At 41.1% G+C, this 19,797-nt stretch overlaps 1 protein-coding gene across 1 annotated transcript in view; it reads right to left on the bottom strand.

Moving 5' to 3' along the window:
• The window catches only part of SLC25A24 (solute carrier family 25 member 24), a 253,836-nt gene extending 234,392 nt beyond the window's left edge, over positions 1-19,444 (bottom strand). Inside the window, exon 1 of the mRNA XM_069232406.1 lies at positions 18,836-19,444. Coding sequence (XP_069088507.1) covers positions 18,836-19,015 — 180 coding nt within the window. The 5' untranslated portion in view covers positions 19,016-19,444. The remainder of the gene's footprint in view (positions 1-18,835) is intronic.
• Positions 19,445-19,797: the final 353 nt, after the last annotated feature.

The raw sequence follows: 19,797 nt of genomic DNA, 5'->3' as shown, positions 1-19,797 counted from the left end.
CTCTCGCTCTTGGCATGCCCGACTACACGAAATAATCTGTACTATTTTTTTGTGAAACAGATGGGTGTGCACTGTCTGTACTAACACAAGTTCATGGAGACCTTAAGTGTCCCACTGGCTATTTTTCAGCTACTCTTCATCTTGATCCAGTTGCCGCAGCATTACCTTGTTTTCTCAAAGTGGCTGCAGCGGTTAGCCTTAGGATTCAACAAACTGAGGGGATCGTGATGGGTTAGCCTCTGATTGTAACTGTACCACACTGTGAGATCCTCATGACTCATACCAGAACTCTGAATTTGACCAAAAGCAGCCTAACCTGCTATGAGAGAATCATTTTGGCAGATGTGAATGTTTCCATCCAGAGATGTAAAACACTAAATCCAGCTTCTTTGTTACCAACCCCAGAGGGAACGTATTAGAACAATTTTTGTAATAATTGTATTATTTTAACTAAGTTGTGAACAGAACTAAGGCTTGACATACTGGATGTTCCCCTTTCTGAATCTGACCATAACCTTTTTGTCAGTGGGTCATGTCTGAGAGATTGATAAGGCATCTTAAGACCTGCCTATGCTCTCTGTACTTAATAGTGGAAGCATCTTACTTGCGTCATGTAACTTCCGCATAAGTAGCTGAATTGTTTGCCATTACCAGAGCCTTTTGTACTTCAGAAGTAGCCATTTATAATGAGAGCCAGTATGAATTTGGAGTTGTGCATGTCTTTGATCAGTTATCGTCGCAAAGCAGATTTTTGACTTCAGCTGGTTCCCCAATTCACAAAGGACAGTGCTGTGGTGAAGTGTGCCTCACACAGGAGAGGGAATGATTTTGTCACCAGAGACAACCACTATGCTGATGAAGTTGTGGTCAAGTCCAGTATATTTCAATTAGACAAACAATGTGAAACTGAGGAAGAATGTTGACTAATATGTTGTTGATTACTGTTCACACGTTTAGTGAGTTGAGGGAATTACAACATGCAACCCCAGAAATAAAAAAGGCCAAGTGGGAGAGGATGGGATGTTCAAAGGATGCCAGTGAAAGTTGGGTATCAAATGAGAGAAAGCCAGTCTTCCCAGATTCCCTCTTATCAGCAATGGTCAGACATATGCATGGCCCAAATCATGTGGGAAAGGACAGAATGAGTGAGGTCTGCCGTTCATTTCCATCTCGGATTCAGAATTATGGCGGAAATGTGTGTCAAAGATGTGTGATATGTAAGAAGCAAGATGTTGGGGGTAGGGGGTTGCAGTGACTAGGGGTCACTTTGGAAAATCTGATGGTCCATTTAACCGCCTTCAGATAGGCTTTGAGGAAATACCACGATGCAGTCAGTGGAGGTACATCCTCGTCATCGTTTGCCAATTTTCACAGTGGGTTGAGGTTTATCTCATCCGTAGATGTGGCAGTTAACAGTTGCCAAGCTACTGTTCCAAAAGCTAATACCACAATTTGGGATGCCAGGTCAACTTGAATAGGATGAAGGAACACACTTCAAGAGCAAATTTATGCAATTGATATATACAGCTCTAGCAATTGACCAAAGGTTTCGTTGTAGTCACAGACCAAAAGCATCAGAGATTGCAGAAAGGCTGAATGGGACTATCAAAAATAAATTGGTCAAAGCTTGCACCTCTACATCGCTCAAACGGCCTGATGCCCTTGCTTTAGTACTTATGAGTATCCAAAGTACCCTATGTAAACAAAATGGACTCTCGCCATGCGAAGTGTTGATGGGGAAAGCCATGCATAATGCCCTCTGCCCGGTCATCTGCTCTTCTGAATACCACAGATGACATGGTGCTCAAGTACTGAAAAGGGTTGTCCGAAGTGGTGCGTTCTAGCTCTAATCAGGTCAACGTCACAACTCCAGCAGTACAGAAATCCCCAGGGTATGATTTGAACCCTGGTGAATTTTTCTACATCAAGAAACATGTCTGCAAGTCTTCCTTGGAAGAGTGTTGACATCGCCTCCTACCAGGTGATCCTGGTTTCGAATACAGCTGTCAAGTGTGCTGGTCTACCAAACTGGATACATGCCACCCACACCTAGAGGGCAAGGTAGGAAGAGAAAGAAGCAGAGTCAACATTTGCCAAATAATTGTCTCACCCCAGGCTTGAGGTGTCTGAAGATTCAGAGTAGGACAAAGAGGATCATAGTGGAGACCAATCATGAGCAGTCTGCAGAACATGAGACTGATTCGCTTTCAATCTAGCAACTGCCGTGATACCACAACTGGATTGAGGATATGCGTACACCGGGACAGTGAAAATTCATGGAAGGCTGAGACTAATTTACCGGAACAACATTCCCAGGGAGCAGAGGTGGAACTTGCATTAGTAAAGTCCACCCAGGAGAGTGAATCCTTCAAAACCAGAAATCTCAAGTATATCAAAGAAGGTTGTCCAAAAACGATTACTTCCAGAAAGTGACTATTGACACCTAAGGCCAAAGACCTTTAAGGAAGGTAGTGAGTTGGAAGACCGGGAATAGCTAGACCAGATTGATGTTCATCGCACTGGCTTGGAATTGACCAATACTAAGTGACCAAAGAGAAGAATAATGGTGATTCGCCAGTCCTCAGGTCCAGACTGGACTTATCTTGCCAAGATCAAGTTTGACTTTGATGACTGTCAGACAGATCCAGATAAACCTCCTTGAGACTGAAAGACTTATGAGAACGTAGATCATGTATGCTAATAACTGACAAACTTCACAGAGGGTGATTAGAGAGCAAGGTTAACAGCTAAAGGACGGTAGCTCCTTGGGGCTCCAGCTGATGCAGAATAAAAATCCTATTAGATTTTGAGATAGAGTAAAGACAATAGGGCAGCATATGGTGGACTAACTCTTTAGTAAAATGTCCTTGATTTGATCTAAGTTGAACAAGGTGTCATCACACTGCAAAATTATAGTCATAACTTTGGCAGTTGACATTTCAGTGTTTATGATTAGATGGCTGTTGGATGTCTATTTGCTGGGAGGAGATAACTCTCAAGTTGCAACTCATTTCACCCTTGCCCTTTTGACCAAACCCTCTTCACCAGAGAGTAAGTATCAAATCTCCCACTGCATGAAAGTGTTTACAGCTCAGGCCTCGAAAAATAATTAAAATGTTACTAGACCTGCAGGTCGAGTTGCTTGAATAATCAACTCAACCTAGCTGTAATGTACTTGACCCGGAAACAGGTCTCAAATTGTGAGATCCTAGGCAAATATTGTATTTTATAGTCGCCTTTTTCTCTATTCTCACATATGAGTGTTCCTTCAAATACGTGAGTTCAGCATTTCTGCTGTAAAACAAAAATCATCTTTTGTTTGATTAAATACACTACACGTTTGCTCCATTTATAATAAATCTAGCCCACATATAGGGTACACATGATCCATGCATGACTTGTCTCTTAGTTTACTAATAGCTTTGCCATCAGGGCAAGAGTGTTTCCCAGTTTATGTTTAAACACTCACTTTTAATAAATATATTACTAAAGCATGATGTGGTAGCGCACTGTCATTTACAGAAAGTAAATTTCCAAGAAATGTCCTAAAACCTTCCCACCAACTTGCAGCTTTACTGATAAAGCTATATAGTGTATTAACAATAATCTGTGACTATTGGGTTTCAGAAAACATTTATCATTTGCACATCAAGTAAAGTGTTCTGACTTTTTTATTCTTTCAATTGAAATATTTTTTTTATCACACAGAAGTAGAAAAAAGTGGTCTTTCACAACTACTGAAATATATTTTGAAATGTTTGTAAAGTTGACTTAGTTATATAAATGTTGTGTGTTAGGAAAAACGTAATACCAAAAGCCTTTCATTGCACATAGGTCAGACAGTTCACCACAAAATCCTAGAACTCTGCAGTCACAAGGAAAAGTATTTGCACTGCAAGAAGACAAACTGACTTTTGACCTCTGTCTCTGAACACACAGCAAATGTGACAAGAATAAGATTTAAAGGCATCTTAATTGCTAATTCCATTTCTGACTGAACAGAACACCTCTTCTTTGTCCACTGCCAGAAGGGTTGAGTGGAATTTAAAAATAGCTGGACCTCATAAAATAAAACTCATCAGATGTTTTCTGAGTGTGTAAAGGTCATGGAGGTTGAGGATTGCTATGTGTGCTCTTATCTTCATGCTTCAGCAGCAGCTTACTTTCATCTACCTCTATCCTATTCCTTTTCATGTGCTGTCTTTCATAATCTCTTATCACCAGAACACCATTAAACAGTTCTACTCTGATTTTTATGATTCTTTAAAGAATGTACCTATTGATAATGGGGAAAATCTGAAAATGTGGGCTACTGAACACATTCCTCCCCTCACAAAAAGGTCAAAATCAAGGGATCTGTGTGAGCAGATGATGGGATTCTTAACGCCTGTGACTAATATGAGCACTACTAATCATAGCTTGTGTGACATAACTTGAAAGTTAACCAAGATGAAAGGATATTTGTATATGAATTAAACAAGAGGATACGAACAGAAGGGGAAAGGGGGCGAAGGTAAGACCAATGCAGAACCTATTAGTGGGAAAGGGAAAAAGATCTTATAAGACCCACCCCCAAGGCTGAACATTAACATTACAAAGAAGGAGGCATTGTGTATGATAAGACAGCCAAAAGGAAACAAGACAGTTGAAAGACCGAATAATTGAAGGTGAACATAAATATTTAGTGGAAGGGATAACTTCCTCGAACTTAGATGTTACCACTAAGAGTGTTTACTATGTATGTAGTAAACTGGCTTATTTCCAATTATCGCCGAACTGGGTATGTAGTTGCTATGCAGCATTAGTTTTAACTAGTGCCTATGACGCAATGATTTAGATTACCCACTTGAGAAATATATCAGGCAAAGCTTTAAGAAGATTTTAATTTTTTTTTTAGGAGCACTTATACCCGCTATAGCTTTACTATTTAACGATGCAAAGATTAGAAAACTGTCCTCTTTAGATGATTGACGTGCAACTAATACTGCAGAAGCACTGACCGTAATAATAAAGAATGGCTTGCTATGAGTGTGCAAAAATAGCCTTGCTTTGGACTTACTCCTTGCGAAGGAAGGTGGAGTTTGAAAAGTCATTCATGCTCAAGAATGCTATGTATACATATCTCGCATAGTTAACCAGCTTGGCAGCTATGTTACTAAGATTACAAACATAACGTACAAACTAATTGAACTCAAAGAAACAGGTGCCTGAGAAGGATTACGATAATTTTTCAGCTTTATCTGTAGAGGATTTGTTAAGATAGGAAAGTGGCGAGGTAAAGTTGGATGAGGCATTTTGAAGTTACTGTTAACATCTCTTTTGTTCATCCTAATCGGAATCGCATGCGTGCTCATCCTTTTTGAAATCTTGCAAAGGAATTTCATCACATAAGGGAATGAGTTGTGGGTGCAAGAAGCGGTCAGCAACAAGAGGAGGTAAGCGGAAAAGACGATGTCAAGATTGAAGTGATATGAAGGGAAAGTTATGACACCCTGAAGAATCTTGGAGAAACAAAGCAGAATAATCCACAACTGATGAATGATAAACTTTAACAATTTGGGTAATGATTAAAATCATCATGAGGGAGGGGGAACTGTGAGCGTTGTTTTTCTGTTAATAAAAAGAGCATCGTGTTCAGAGCTTATGCTAACAATAAGTTGTGTTTACACTGACCTCCATCTTGCTTTAACATCACAACATCACGTGATGACGGTTGTTGATTCCAGTTCCAAATAAAACTTGACTAGTTACATTTGTATAAGCAGATACTTCTGAGTTACTGTTAATCAATGATGGTTCTTGCTATCCAAGACTATGTTAACAATGTATCAGCTCAAGAACGGTTGAATTTCAGTGTTCCACTACACTGGGAAAATCTCAATGTATACTATGTGTAAAATGGTTCTTTTAGCATGTCTCTCATTGGTTCAAATCCTGAGAATTATGTATTCCCACTGAACGTATGCACCTATTTTTCAAAAGCCATATACAAGAGTGTGAATTGCCAACAAGAGACCCCCTTATTCCCCATTTTAGTAGGCAAAACTATGCTGGATTTAATTGAGAACTGTACTGAGTTCCTTGTATTTACGAGTTAAACGTCTTGCTGCTAATTTATTTATGGCGCTTTATCTGTATTTGCAAACTAATTCTTATATAAAGCATTGAAAAAAAAAACTTTTCAGCTGTCATTCTTATGAGAATGCCCCAGTATCACAACATGATGTTATCAATCTATCAGAGAAGATTCCAACGAGGGAGTATCAAAGTCCCAATCAGAACTACACAGCTCCCTATCCTAGATTTAGGCGCGTCCTATCGGAAGGTATTGGATACAGAATTTTTAGTGCTGACCGATCCATCCTTCTCTCATTCCTCTTTCCTTTCTTTCCCTCCAGCCTCTTTTTTGCCATTTGACCTCAATCCTACATGGCTTTATGCTACTCGCCTTCAGTGGTATTTGTAAGTCTTAGTTCAGAGACTAGTAGTCTGCAAGGCAAGTAAAATGAGCAATAAACAAGAGTTAAATAATCATGTTAATGAGAACTGCAGTGAAGCACCCATCCCCAAACTCAAACTGCTGAAGTAGGGGTTGAAGGCATCCCTGACAACATATATATGTAAATGCTTTGCAATGCATGGAAGTCAACAACCATAAATGAATGAATGAATGCTTTATTGTACAGTTAATAAAAAACCATTACAAAAAATATACTACATGTTACCATAATAAAAAACACAACACCATAATATAGGAGAAATAAATATTACAATGCCTTAAAAGAAAATGGAATTTAAAATGGCAAATTTAAAAAACATGGATTCAATCTTGAACTAAACTCATGTGGTGATTGTTTCAAATTCACAATATCTTATTATCCACCATCCGGCTACAGCAGAGATTGTATCCTCTCATTTACTAAAATGTTCTTCTCTTCCTCCTTTAAAAATGTCACCATACGGGAATTAAAAATTGGATCATCTACTTTTAGACATGTCATTACTGCTTGTCTACATGTTTGTATACCACAATGATTAAAAAGAGATTTTAACAAGCATCTTCTTTCTTGCACTAAGGCTGGGCAAAGACATAAAAAAAATGTATCAAATTCCTCTTCCCATATTTACATAACCTGCAACTCTCATTCAAGCTCACTGTTCCTCTTAAGTAGTCACTGTTATCACCTGGCTGCTTCAATAATCGAAACTGCAAGAATCCCATTTTTAAAACAAGGGACCAGCCTACTTCAAAATACAACTGATGTCGAATGAGCTTATAATCATTTAACACCCCCATGCATGTGGTCTTTTTGATAATGCTTCTTTATTTTTCAGTAAGGATAGCCTCTTTATATTACTATTTACTACTCTCTTCAAATATGCTACCGATAAATCACCTTCCTAGATTTCATGCAACCCATAATCATTTATTGCCAGATCCAAGTAAAGAGAGGCAGGAGTCCTGTTATTTCTTTGAAGTTCTTGCCACAACACCTGGCACAGATCACTCTTCTTATTTGTTTTTGTTCTTTCCCAGATTTTTGCGTAGACCCCTTTTCTGGCTATAATCTGGGTTACTAACTCGGACTCCAAAAGTATTTGTGCCAGAGATGCGTTTGGTGGTAGGAAAAAAAAGCTGCCTATATGATTTTATTATAATTGTATTTAAACATACGGCATTGCGTCCACGCAGTGCTACACTACTGTAAGTTAAACCAGGTGCCAATTTGGCTGACATCACTTTTAATAATGGTAAAATGCTAGGGCCATTCAAGGATCTTTTTAAGGTTGAAAATGTTAAATGCAGTGGTATGCCTTTTCTTCTTAGTTCTTTCTTATGTTGGATAAAACATCTACGTTCATCTAACAGTACTCCCAAATATCTACAAGATTGTACTTGCTCCACCTGTTCTCCATTCAGAAACCATCTAGGCTTTTTATTTATCCTTCGCTACATTCCATTACCTTTATCTTTTTTTAAATTTACTATAAACCCAGTTTTCTGTGAATAATCTGATAACATTCCCAATAATCTTTGTAGCCCAATCCATGTTTGGCTTATAGGAAGAACTTCATCTGCATAAAGCAGATTAGAGATAGACATCGGGACTAGTGTCTAGGTATGTGTGAGTTTACTACTTTGAGTTCTTCTGACAAATCTGCTAAAAAACAAGTTAAATAGATAGGGTCCCAGGACACAGCCTAGTTTTAGTCCCTGAAAGGTACATATTTTCCTTGACAAGACAGCTCTGTCCTCAATTTGTATCCTCACCCAATTATCAGTGTAAAGGAGCTGAATAGCTTTAAGAAGACCAGAAGGAATACCCAATGCTGTAAGTTTTTACCACAGTAAATTCCGATTCACAGAATCGAAAGCCAATTTAAAATCAACAAAACAAAGATACATTGGTTGCTTCTTTAGAATTTGCTTACTCATTATCAGGGACAAGGTTAAAATATTAATCTCTGTTCCAACTCTTTGTGTAAACCCTGTTTGATTTAGTGGAACAATCTTTCTATCTATTGCCCAATCATGTAATTCACCCAGTAGTAAGTTAACAAAATACTTTGCTTCTATATCTTTGAGTGTAATCAGCTGGTAATTTTCTAGTAAATTCCTATTACCTTTCTTGCATATAAGGTATATTATGGACCCCCGCCATGAATCTGGCACTATCTGCTGCTGCAACACACAGTTATAGACTGTAGTTAGTACTGGTACACATAGTTCCACATTAGATGAGTACAAGGCTTGGGGTAACCCATTTGGTCCCAGGGTGCCATCTTGCCTGGAACATAATCTTTTCTTTATCGGATTCTCCAAAAAGCTATCTATAACAGAAACTTTAGTTTCTAATCCCTCCTTCCTGGTATTCGTATATATATATATAAGTTCTTCTTCTCACATCCCAATTGATGATAATTTTAATAGTTCTTATATAAAATGTACCCATGTCTGTTCTGCTATTGGAATTAACTACTGTGCTTTGTGGGCTGTTTATTCCATTTACAACTTTCCAAAACTGCCTTGAGTTCTTTTGTTTTGATGTTTTGATAAATATATTCTAACCCTATTTTCCTGCACTAACCTTCTTCGAGGGAGTTTTTTGGATCTCTGTGCTATTTCTTTTTCCATTATTCTATTCAGAAAATGTGCCCACTGCTTAACTTTATTACCATATCTGCCAACTAAACTTTAATTTACTAAACTTTCAGCTACCTCCTTGCTTTGGATGTACAAATTATTAGATCATATCAGCCTTCAATAATTTATTGTAGTATCTTCCCCAAACAACAAGGGTGCATGTTGGTGATGCTGTACTTGCGCTGAAAGCAAGATTATTTGCTACCCGTGGTAACTACACAGTGTTTTTTAATGCTAGAAGATTTTATCCTACCACGGAGACTTGACGTAACCATTGTGTAATCTATTATGGAACATGCCATAGCTGAGAATAAGTCCACTCCGGTGGGCTATCTGATTGAAACCTCCCATTTAACACTCACATACCTAAAGACTCTAAGGGGGTCATTCTGACCCTGGCGGTGCTTCCTGGGCGATTCTGACCGCGGCGGTAAAGCCGCGGTCAGAAAAGGGGAGCCGGCGGTTTCCTGCCGGTTTCCCGCTGGCCCAGGGTATCCGCCATGGCGGCGCTGCTTGCAGCACCGCCATGGGGATTCCGACCGCCTTCCCGCCAGCCTGTTTCTGGCGGTGTCCACCGCCAGAACCAGGATGGCGGGAACGGGTGCAGTGGGGCCCCTGGGGGCCCCCGCACTGCCCATGCCTCTGGCATGGGCAGTGCGGGGGCCCCCTAACAGGGCCCCACAAAGATTTTCACTGTCTGCTTTGCAGACAGTGAAAATCGCGCCGGGTGCCACTGCACCCGTCGCACCCCTGCAACTCCGCCGGCTCCAGTCCGAGCCGGCTTCATTGTTGAAGGGGCTTTCCCGCTGGGCCGGCCGGCGGTCTTCTGGCGGTCGCCCGCCGGCCCAGGGGGAAAGCCAGAATGGCCGCCGCAGTCTTTTGACCGCGGAGCGGTCTTTCGGCGGGAACCGCTTGGCGGGCGGCGACCGCCGCGGTCAGAATGACCGCCTAAGTCTTTTACTAAGCTGTTTGCCCTTTTATCACATGTTCTTCTCATAGGGTCCCTGTTTATTTGGGGCGGAGGGGGACTGACTATATGTAATCTTGCTGAATTACGTGATCTTCGCGCTCAAAAAAGTGCATTAAATCCATATTAAAGTCCCCTGTTATTAAAATATCTGGTAGATATGGCTCCTGTAACAAGGCCATTATCACATCACATTGTTAATGATACTATTTAACAGTTTATTTTTGCATTTGGAGGAATATACACATTTATTATATATAACGGAGTGTTTGTATCTTTAATCCAGTTAGTCAGCTTTAGCACCAGAATATTATTCTTTTCTAAAGCTACCTGGGCTACTTCAATTTTTAATGCTATTTCAATAAAGATTGCTAACCCTCCTTTTGGTTGCCCCTGATTTTTTGTTTTAACTGCCGGTCTGTAATAACCGGCATACCCTACTACATCAAAAACTTCAAGCGCCCATGCTTCCTGGAGGTATATCTTCCAACTTCCTTCTAACAACAAGGCTATATCTTTCTTCTGCGACTTAGTTTGTACTCCATTAATATTCCATGAACTGATGGATAGCAGGTCATACTGTCTAGTTGTAACCTTACTCCCATTAGGTCATGTCCAACATTTACCATGTTAGCCAATCTACATTTACTTGTATGCCCCTTTCATTTTCCTATAGCATAGGGGATGGCGCAACTCCTCAGGCTTCTCCATCCTTCCTCTTGCAGATCTGAGAACTGAGTATTATTTATCTCCCCATGTTTATTTTGGCTTTTACCAGCACAAACTGTACTGGATACACGTCTTTTGGGGGTAAAGATAATTCTATCCCCCAAGCTGTCAAAATATCTTTTAATCGCATTACTGATTGTGCTAGTGACTTATTTTGAAAGGAAACCATAGTGGCTTCCTGCACCCTCCCCTCAGTATGGCCCAGAAACTCATTTGACACTATATCACTCAAGGTTAATTTTAACAGTGATGGAATTGCATGCAGTAAGTTCAATATATTCCCCCGGTTCAGGATGTCATGTGATCCTCTAGTCTTATATATGGATGTAAAGATTATTTTACATAATAAAATCAAACATTTGGTAGCAAAGTTCCAGTCCTCCTTTTCTGCTGATTTTCTAACTAGACGGTTACTCACAGTTCCTTTAATCTTCCTTCGATCTCCTTCATCACCATAGTCCAATACTTGACACATCATATATTTTTTCATTACACTCTGTACTTCTGAGATACAGTCATTTATATCTGGGAGTTGCAATTTCACTTACTTGTTATTCACGTCACTGATTATCTGCTGGTATTGATAATTGTTACCTACAGTTCCAGAGGCTCAAACACTATCAAGTACTTCTACTTTCTGCCTTTTCTGGTCCCAGGTCCCCTGTTTGGACACTATATTTCTCCCATTATTTAGGGGCAGTGCTGCTGGAGACTTATCTACTTTCATTGTACTTTTTTCAAGATTCGTGCCCCCAGTTACATTTATATTTGCGGTCTTTCCAACATCAGCATCCTCCTCCTGCTATTTAAACATTGGAAAGAGTTTTAAACATTCTATCTCCTTTGACACCTTTTCCGGTGTCATCTCACCAATTTTTTCCTTCTTTTGCCACACATTTAGGACCTCCAACCTTGCTGAGCTTATTTTGTTGCTGGTTTCTGGTTTTACGCAACTTTTTTCTCTGTTTTTTTTGTCATTCCCTGTTCTAATGAACAATTTATTACTTGCACATCAGGTACATTGGGTTTTTCCAGAACTTCCACTAACATCACTCATATTGTTCTCAATACTTTTCATATTGTTACACTTAGTTTCTCTATTAAGGTTTTTGGAATAATCTTTTTCTTCTTTTTTTACTTTGTTACCTTCAAAGACTTTTTTGTCCTCCCTCTTGGGACCACAGCACTTTTTTCCTTCCTCCTGTATTTTTACATTCACCACAGGATTGTTCATTTTGAGATCCTCAATTACAGTATCTGTCACCTCGGGAACTGGTTTCAATTTGTCCACTACTGGGGCACATGTACATTCAATATTTGCTATTGCTGCAAGCATTTGTGCAAGCGTAATCAGATTATTTAGGTCCGCAAGTCTCTGATCAATACCTTATATCGAAGTTGCCATTATATTCAATATATATATATCTGGACATCTATTTTGTCTGATTGATATGTAAGTGCTTCGAGAGTCAGTTGTGATGTTTTAAACATAACTGCCCACACATTTACTATGTCAGCTGCAGGCCGTCTCTCATTTTGTTGGTTTATAGACTCTTTCTGGATATTGTGTGGGGCCTGCTTCTCCTGTCGAGTTTGTTTTACCAGTGAGTTATTTTGGAGGCGCTTCAATAATTTTTCTTACTAGATTGTTGCCCTCCACTTCTCTTTCAATTATATCAAATTTAGCCATTTAATCTGGTTTGATAGAAGGTATCTTTGCTTCCCCTGCCTTATTCCCATCAGTCTCCACAATAACTTCTACTGGCATTGGATATCCATTCTTCAATAGAGGAATTATATTCTCACTTCGATTATTTTTCAGAGGAGGTGACTCTGGCAATACTGATAAAAGATCCATGTCGCTTACAGAGCCCCACCTCAACATCACATTATCTTCATTTGTCTCCTTAACTTAATCTTCTTGGTTTTTAAAACTGTTTTTTAAACCGCTTCCTAGCTAGTTCTCTCTCACATCGCCCCTTTCTTCATTCATTTGTACTGGACTAGATTTTACTGGTGTAATTGGTGCTGTGAGTAAATTTGTGTCCTTAGGAGTAGAGAAAATTATTTCCACTGGATCCTTTAAAAAGTCAATTTTTTCTTGCACTTTCAATACTTTCTCAAACATTCGTGTCACAGGTGATGTTAGAGATTCATTTTCCCTTGAGTTTACCTTCACATTTTTTTTTTTTACTGTTTACCCAGTCTGCAGCCCTCTCCTCTTATTTGTTCTTGTATTTACTCATCTTACACGTCCCTATCTTATTTTAGAGCTGAGCTGCTCCTTTTTTAATCAACTTGTATAAGGCTAATTATCAACGTATCAACGTAGATGCTGTGCAATTACAAGATACACGTATATTATCAAACAGTTCTGCCATTTAGGCGATACTTTCACAACCAGCAGTTAAAGCGATGTAGGCCATTTTATTCTAGTCACAGCCACACTAGCACTGTATAAAACCCGAGCACAGCACACTGCTAGAACACCTGCAAGCCACACCCAGCACTAGCCGGGCCACTTCCGCTGTGTTGCAGAGCTCACCCTCTGTGGTGGCAAGCCAGACTGTGTACTTAAAATGCTTGATATACTCGTTAAGATCAATTTGCCTTTAACATGCATTAGTGTCCTTTAAAACAGTCTTTATAACACAACTTCACAAACTTATGAGTGTTATTAAGCTTATAAGCCTTCTAACAATATGATGAAAGAAAAACTTTATCTCTTGCTTTAACTTTGCTGTCGCTCTCCACTTCTCCACGTTCTCCTCACACGGCACTCCCCAAACCTTACCTTTGCCTGAGCCCCTGCTCCCCTCATGTATAAGCTGTATTATCTCACTGCTTCTGCCTCCAGTTGTTAATCCGCTGAAAAACTGTCTGTTATGAAGCTGAGGCTGGGACACTGGCCAAGCTGGGCTAGGCTGGGCTGGTTTTACGTTTGGTTCTCAGGTTCGCTTAGCTGGGTTTGTCTAGCTGTTTTAGCTAGTTGTTTAGCTGGTATAGGCCGTGGCTCCACATTATTGACACTTTCACCGACACTTCCACTGGCTGGCCCACAACACTGGGCTATGCTCTCCAGACCCCCAAGCAACGGTACCATGAGGGGCCATGGGGGGATTGCATACCTCTTGGGCTCCTGGGTACCTGGCTTCTTCTCCCCAAAGGCCCACTTCTGTGCCCGCTACGCTTAATGGAATAAGTGGTGAGTGGCAACGCAGCGGGCGACAGCTCTCTCAGCCTCGGGAGGCAGTGGGTGGCATGGCAGCAGCCTCTGGTGGCACAGCTCAGTTCTCTCAGCCTTTTGCCTCTTGCCTGCCGCTCCTCGACCTCCGTCTCTGTCCTCTGCCGCTCCTCTCCACTCTTCGCCCCTGTACTCTCTCTCGTCCTCCTTGCTTGGCTGGTAGCCCACTCCTCGCTCTCCACATCTGCACACGTCGCGTTCTCAACCAAGACAAAACAATCCTTAAGGGATTTACAATGAAGAAAGGAGACACAATTCCTAGCAAATTAATTAATAAGACTAACAATTGAGGCTGGGGGTTGCCTAATCTGAACAGAAACAAATATTGATTTAGGAGTGGCATAGCAAGAGTGCCATGAATCCTACTGCAGGCAAGGGAAAAGCCCCACCACTCAGCCGCAGCTTGGTAGCAAAATGCAGTGATAACTGTGGTCCAAGTGGGCCCTCTCATCCCTTGGTCCCAGAGCAAGAGAATCAACACCCCTCTGTTTTTTTTCTTCCCTTCTTATCTTTTCTCTGCAAGTGTTTTAGAGAGAAATGACAGAGAGAGAGAGAGAGAGAGAGAGAGAGAGATTGAAGATCGGTGCAGGTTGTCTGCAACTGGACGTGCAGCATGGCCCGTAGAATGAGGTCACAGAACGTATGATATCACAGAAATGGTTTGACAGTTGAGCAAGCCGTTGAGGGTAGATATTGAGCAGACCTGATCTGCTGCTGGTGGAAGTTCTATTTCCTAATAAAACTGGCAATGTAAATAAAGAAGTGCGACACATATGCCTATCTAAAGCTTAGGGCTTCACGTTTCAACACAAACCGGAAACTTTGTACCCTAGATTCAAGACAGTGGTGAGGTTAAAGACCTTTTACTACAACGCTACACTAAATAATTCTCAGATCGAGAGCAGTCTAGTAACACTCCACATTTGAAGTAACCTAGGCTGAAACACTTGTTAAAACCGTGACTTAATTAGTGCTCTTTCGGAAACAAAGAATTGTGGGTGGCAATTAAAACAAATAGTAAGTAACTCAATCCTTAGGTCATACTGGCTTCACCAGGTGGATACCCAAGAAAAATCAGTCCATGCCGAGGGCCATTTTGTGTAGTGTTTCCCTCCTTGCAAAACAAATCTTCAAACAGAGAACTGCTTTCACATTCACCTGGTAAGGAGGACCAAGAAGCACAAGACAAGTCAGCAAAGGTAGCTCAGAGAAAAACTGAGATCACTAGTTTGCTGTATTAACCTTCAATTTTTAGAAATATTTTTCAAAGTCACGCTAAGAAAAAAATAATAATAATAATAACTCCTGCTATGTGTATGCCGGTGGTTTACATAATATTACTAACTTACATAAAATCAATATATGAAAAGATATGTATTACTAGATATAGGTTAATGTTCCGCTATATGGAGGCTCTTTCGTTCTACTTATGCTTGTTGGACACTGTAAATATAAGTTTAGTGTAACTTAACTTCATCTTACTTAAAATGATATATATATATATATATACACACACACACACACATATATATACACACATATATATATATATATATACACACACACACTAAATATGATTTTTTTCCTGAACTTAATCAAGAATTATTGAAAACACTTAGAAATGATCACATTAAAGATGTGTTCCCGCTCATATTCCTTCACATCAATCTCTCCACCACTGCCCTCTTCCACTAGACAGAATGATAATGAGTGATCACATTTATAAAAATGTCGCTAAACAAAGACTGAGCATTCAAAGATGACTAGCTGGGCTCCTACAGTGACTGTATGAACAATGCTTCATTGGTTCAAACCACACAACCAGGTCCTGAGCTGTACACACGGCTTGACAGGTTTGACTTGAAATAGAGGGAAGGGTTTGCATCTCCTATCTAAAACAGATATTTGGAGATGAGCAGCCTTTCCTCCCTTGACTGCCAATTCTGGAGAGGCCATCCTATAAGGATGTAAACAGAGGCAACATGTCTCAGCTCGGGTGAAGACAATGGGTCCAATTCATATAAATGTTGTTATGACAGTTTGTGGTACTCCTGGGTTTTAGAAGTAAGACAGGAGCTGTACAAGATTAAATTGCAATGTCATACCCACTCATACCAAAGTCTTTGTGAATCAGACCTAGAGATTTGAGATTTAAAATTCAATGTTGAGAAACTAGAGTTCGATTCAGGGAGAAAGTCAGAGAGGGGAATGTCTGTGTGGTAAAAAAAAAAAATCTGAAAAGTAAATATATCAGGACAATGTAAACACTATTGCCAGTACATATTTTCCTGCATATAAGTGCAACAGTGCAGACTAATAGTAGGGAACTAAGAGTATACATTTTGGAAACAACTACAAACTCACCAAGATAAAATTATATTGAGAAATTCAGTTTTCCAGATCCAAAAATGTTACCCAGGACTATATAATTGACAGTAACAAGAATACACTTGGTCCAAAGGGGTTGCACTGGTTAATATATGTAACTCTGCAGTGGGCCCACTTTCAAGGTACTGCGTACTCTTTGCTGTCACTGACCAATATTACCTCAATCTTAGCGTGAATCAAAGATAAATCCAAAGTCTGAGAGAAATTCAGACGAACAAGATAGTTGCACCCCCTGCATATTGCCCCTCCCCTGTAGTGTGGAAGCATGCAGGGCTTTTACCACACCTATGGTTGATTTGTGTAATATAATTCTGCATTGAGAGGTTAAACTCATTGTACAGATGCAACCTTTATGCACAAATGTCGCTAGGCCATGGCTTATTCGATTTTCAGGTTGAAGATCTGGGTGTGGCCTTTTTTTCTAAACCTTTTCTCTCTGACAATAACACCACCCATGCACGACTGCTGGCACACTGTAACCACGTACAATCCACAGTTTACTACTGCGGAATGAACTTTGCACTTGAAAAATATCTGAAGAGTAGGACTGTGATCGGGTGTGGAGAACTACCAATCAGACAACGTAACTGTAGCATTAATGTGCTATTTCCGCAAGCAACCTCTGAGCAGTCACATCAGTCACTCTCCATTAATGTAGAATGACCAGTGCAAAGACTACTCCATCCTTCAACATTAACCATCAAGATCTATTAAGAAAATCAGGCTACTCAAATGAACATATACAGCACTAAATATTTCTTCTTGTGACCATTCTGCAATTTTAAAAAATGTAGATTTGAGACTTGTATCTTCTTTAGCCATTGCACCTAATATAGTTAAGGTACTGCAAGTCACAAATTAGGGTCTATGCTGGGTTTCCCCCGATATAGTGCCAAGTGCCCATGGGCTAGGTAACATTAAGAGGTTACATCATTTTGAGATAACTTGCAGTATCCCAAATCTGAGAAGCGATAGTAGGACCTTAGCCACAGAGTGCTGACCACACATAAAGTTTGGGCCCAGCTCCCAAACCCACCTGCAGTTCATATCAGAGGAGTAAACCATACCCTGGTGGCAGGACAAAGGTGTCAGTGCTATGGAAGATTTTGATTCATGGAGGAAAGAATTTATTCTGACTAGTCCAGCTGTAAAGTGAATGTCAATATACGGCTATAGCATTTTAAACTATTCAGGTTGCGATGTCAGAGGTTTTCTGTGAAACCAGACCTGGTTTGTAATATGTTTATGTAAGTTTTACTTTTTTTAGGGCTCCGTGTCAGGGAGACAAACTTTTCCGTTCCAGTGCTTCTACTTTTACAAATCACTGTTTTCTGATGTGGCAATCCAAATGTACCTAAACTTTAGACTACAAATCCGAGAATCTCTAGTGTGAATGAAAGATCGGGACTAGAAACAAGGAGTCCTCCTAACATCAAATCGAAGTCATTTGGTAAGCCTAATTATTAAATATTGAAAGCCTTACACAATAAACAACTAACAATCAAAAGACATGAACCTAAGGTAAACTGTCTATTTTTACTGAAAAGAGCTTTTTTTCAATTAGCTACTTAGAGGTGTTGATAAAGATTTCTGTTATTTATAGGAATATCTAGTGAAACTGGAGCAACTGCTCTTTTAAAACTGGTCATTGTGGTTCAGCGGCAAGGGGCAAATAAGGAGCGGTCTGACAAGAATTACAGAGTCAGGCCTGCAAGCAGAGCACTGGATGAGGCGAGTCAAGTGATTTAACAACGGCTTTGCCTTCAGTTCACTGGTGCTTCGGACTTGAGTGTGCCCTAAAGTGCAGGTACTCCGTGCCAGAGTACCTGCTTGTTTCCGAGAAGTGCCGGTACTCTCCAATCAAAAGTATTACGTTTTTCTTGAGATGTGCCGGTACTCTCCCTCTCATAATAAAAAAGTGCCGGTACTCAGTACCGGACAGTACCGGCCCATTTAAAGCACTGCCCACAACAGATTCTGCAAGTACAGGCAGTATATTATAACCTGACAGCAGACAGGCACTGGTTTCCAACCACGCGTCCCGTTCCCAGCTAAACCTGCCTTTTTATGTAGCTTAACTAAATTTCACATGCAACTTTTCTTTCACTAAGATTTTCTTCCACAACTACTGAGTGAGGCGGTGCGAGGCAGGGCGCGCTTAAAGCATTTTACATCCTGTGACGTGTCAGCCAAAGCCATCATAGGGGAGGTGAAACTACAAGTCTCACTATGCAAAGGATTGATGTTGGATTAAAAAAATCTAGAACCAGTTTTGGAGGCCCGAAAACAGTCTGGTCGCTTGAAATATATGTTGTAAGTGCTCTGTACCTTAACAGGCAGCCCCTCTCTTTTAAACCCATACCTGCTCGGCATCCGCTTCCACGGCCGTGCCCAAAGCCCGGAGCCCGGCCTGCAGCTCGGCGATGTCCACCTTCCCATCCTGGTTGAGGTCCAGCTTCTTGAAGAGCTCGGCGTACCTGGCCTTGGGATCCCCCTCACAGGCGGCCCGGGACAGCAGCAGGCTCCGCGCGAACTGCAGCATCGCTGCGGCGGCCGGACAGACAGGGGATGGAGGGGCCGGTGAGGTTCGGCCGCAGCGGGTACTGTTACCGGCCGCAGGGAGGGGCGAGGGGCACAGGCAGCCGGGCAAAATGTATAGTGTGTATTTAATATGTACCGTGGTAACACCGAGCCCAAAACAACAGGAAGAGCTTAGTGCTTCCTACGACGTGCCAAGGGAACGGCAGGCAGTGTCTTTATCCAGATAGAGGGGTCGGGGCTGCAGAGGGCTGGGGAAAGGAGAGGAAGCAGAGGCTGGGCTGGAGAGGCCGGGGTTGGACTCCCTCGGGCTCGCCTCTCTCTTCTCGAAGGCGGGGTCCAAAGTGCTGCAAGCCCAGCACGGCTGTCAGTGTGTCGGTTACTACTAATCCGCGCACACACATTCCCCCCAGCCGAGAAACGAGGAAACGCCCAAAGGAGGTGGTGCGGGGGGGGGGGATCTCCGGCTGTAGTTCAGGCAAACGCCTTAAGGAGGCGGCGCGCGAGCTCCTCACCAAACACGCGGAAGCAAATGCTCACGGGCCTGGAGAATCCAGGATCACGAAATACTAGCTAACCAAAGCCCTCCGTGGTAAACCCCTCCAGCTGGCCCAATAACGCAAGGATAGCACAGATCGTATTTGGTTGGAACATATTGGCCGTAGTTTATTGAGGGGTTACTTACAGCATGACAGCCCTTCTTTTATGAGGGTCATAAATCAATCATACTTTTAGCTGTTAAGGGCAATAAATCATTATACCATTGATACATTTGTGTCATATGCT

Source organism: Pleurodeles waltl, chromosome 4_2, assembly GCF_031143425.1.
Source record: "Pleurodeles waltl isolate 20211129_DDA chromosome 4_2, aPleWal1.hap1.20221129, whole genome shotgun sequence".
NCBI lineage: Eukaryota > Metazoa > Chordata > Amphibia > Caudata > Salamandridae > Pleurodeles > Pleurodeles waltl.
Note: the sequence above shows the minus strand (reverse complement) of the source record. Positions and strands in the feature narration are given on the sequence as shown.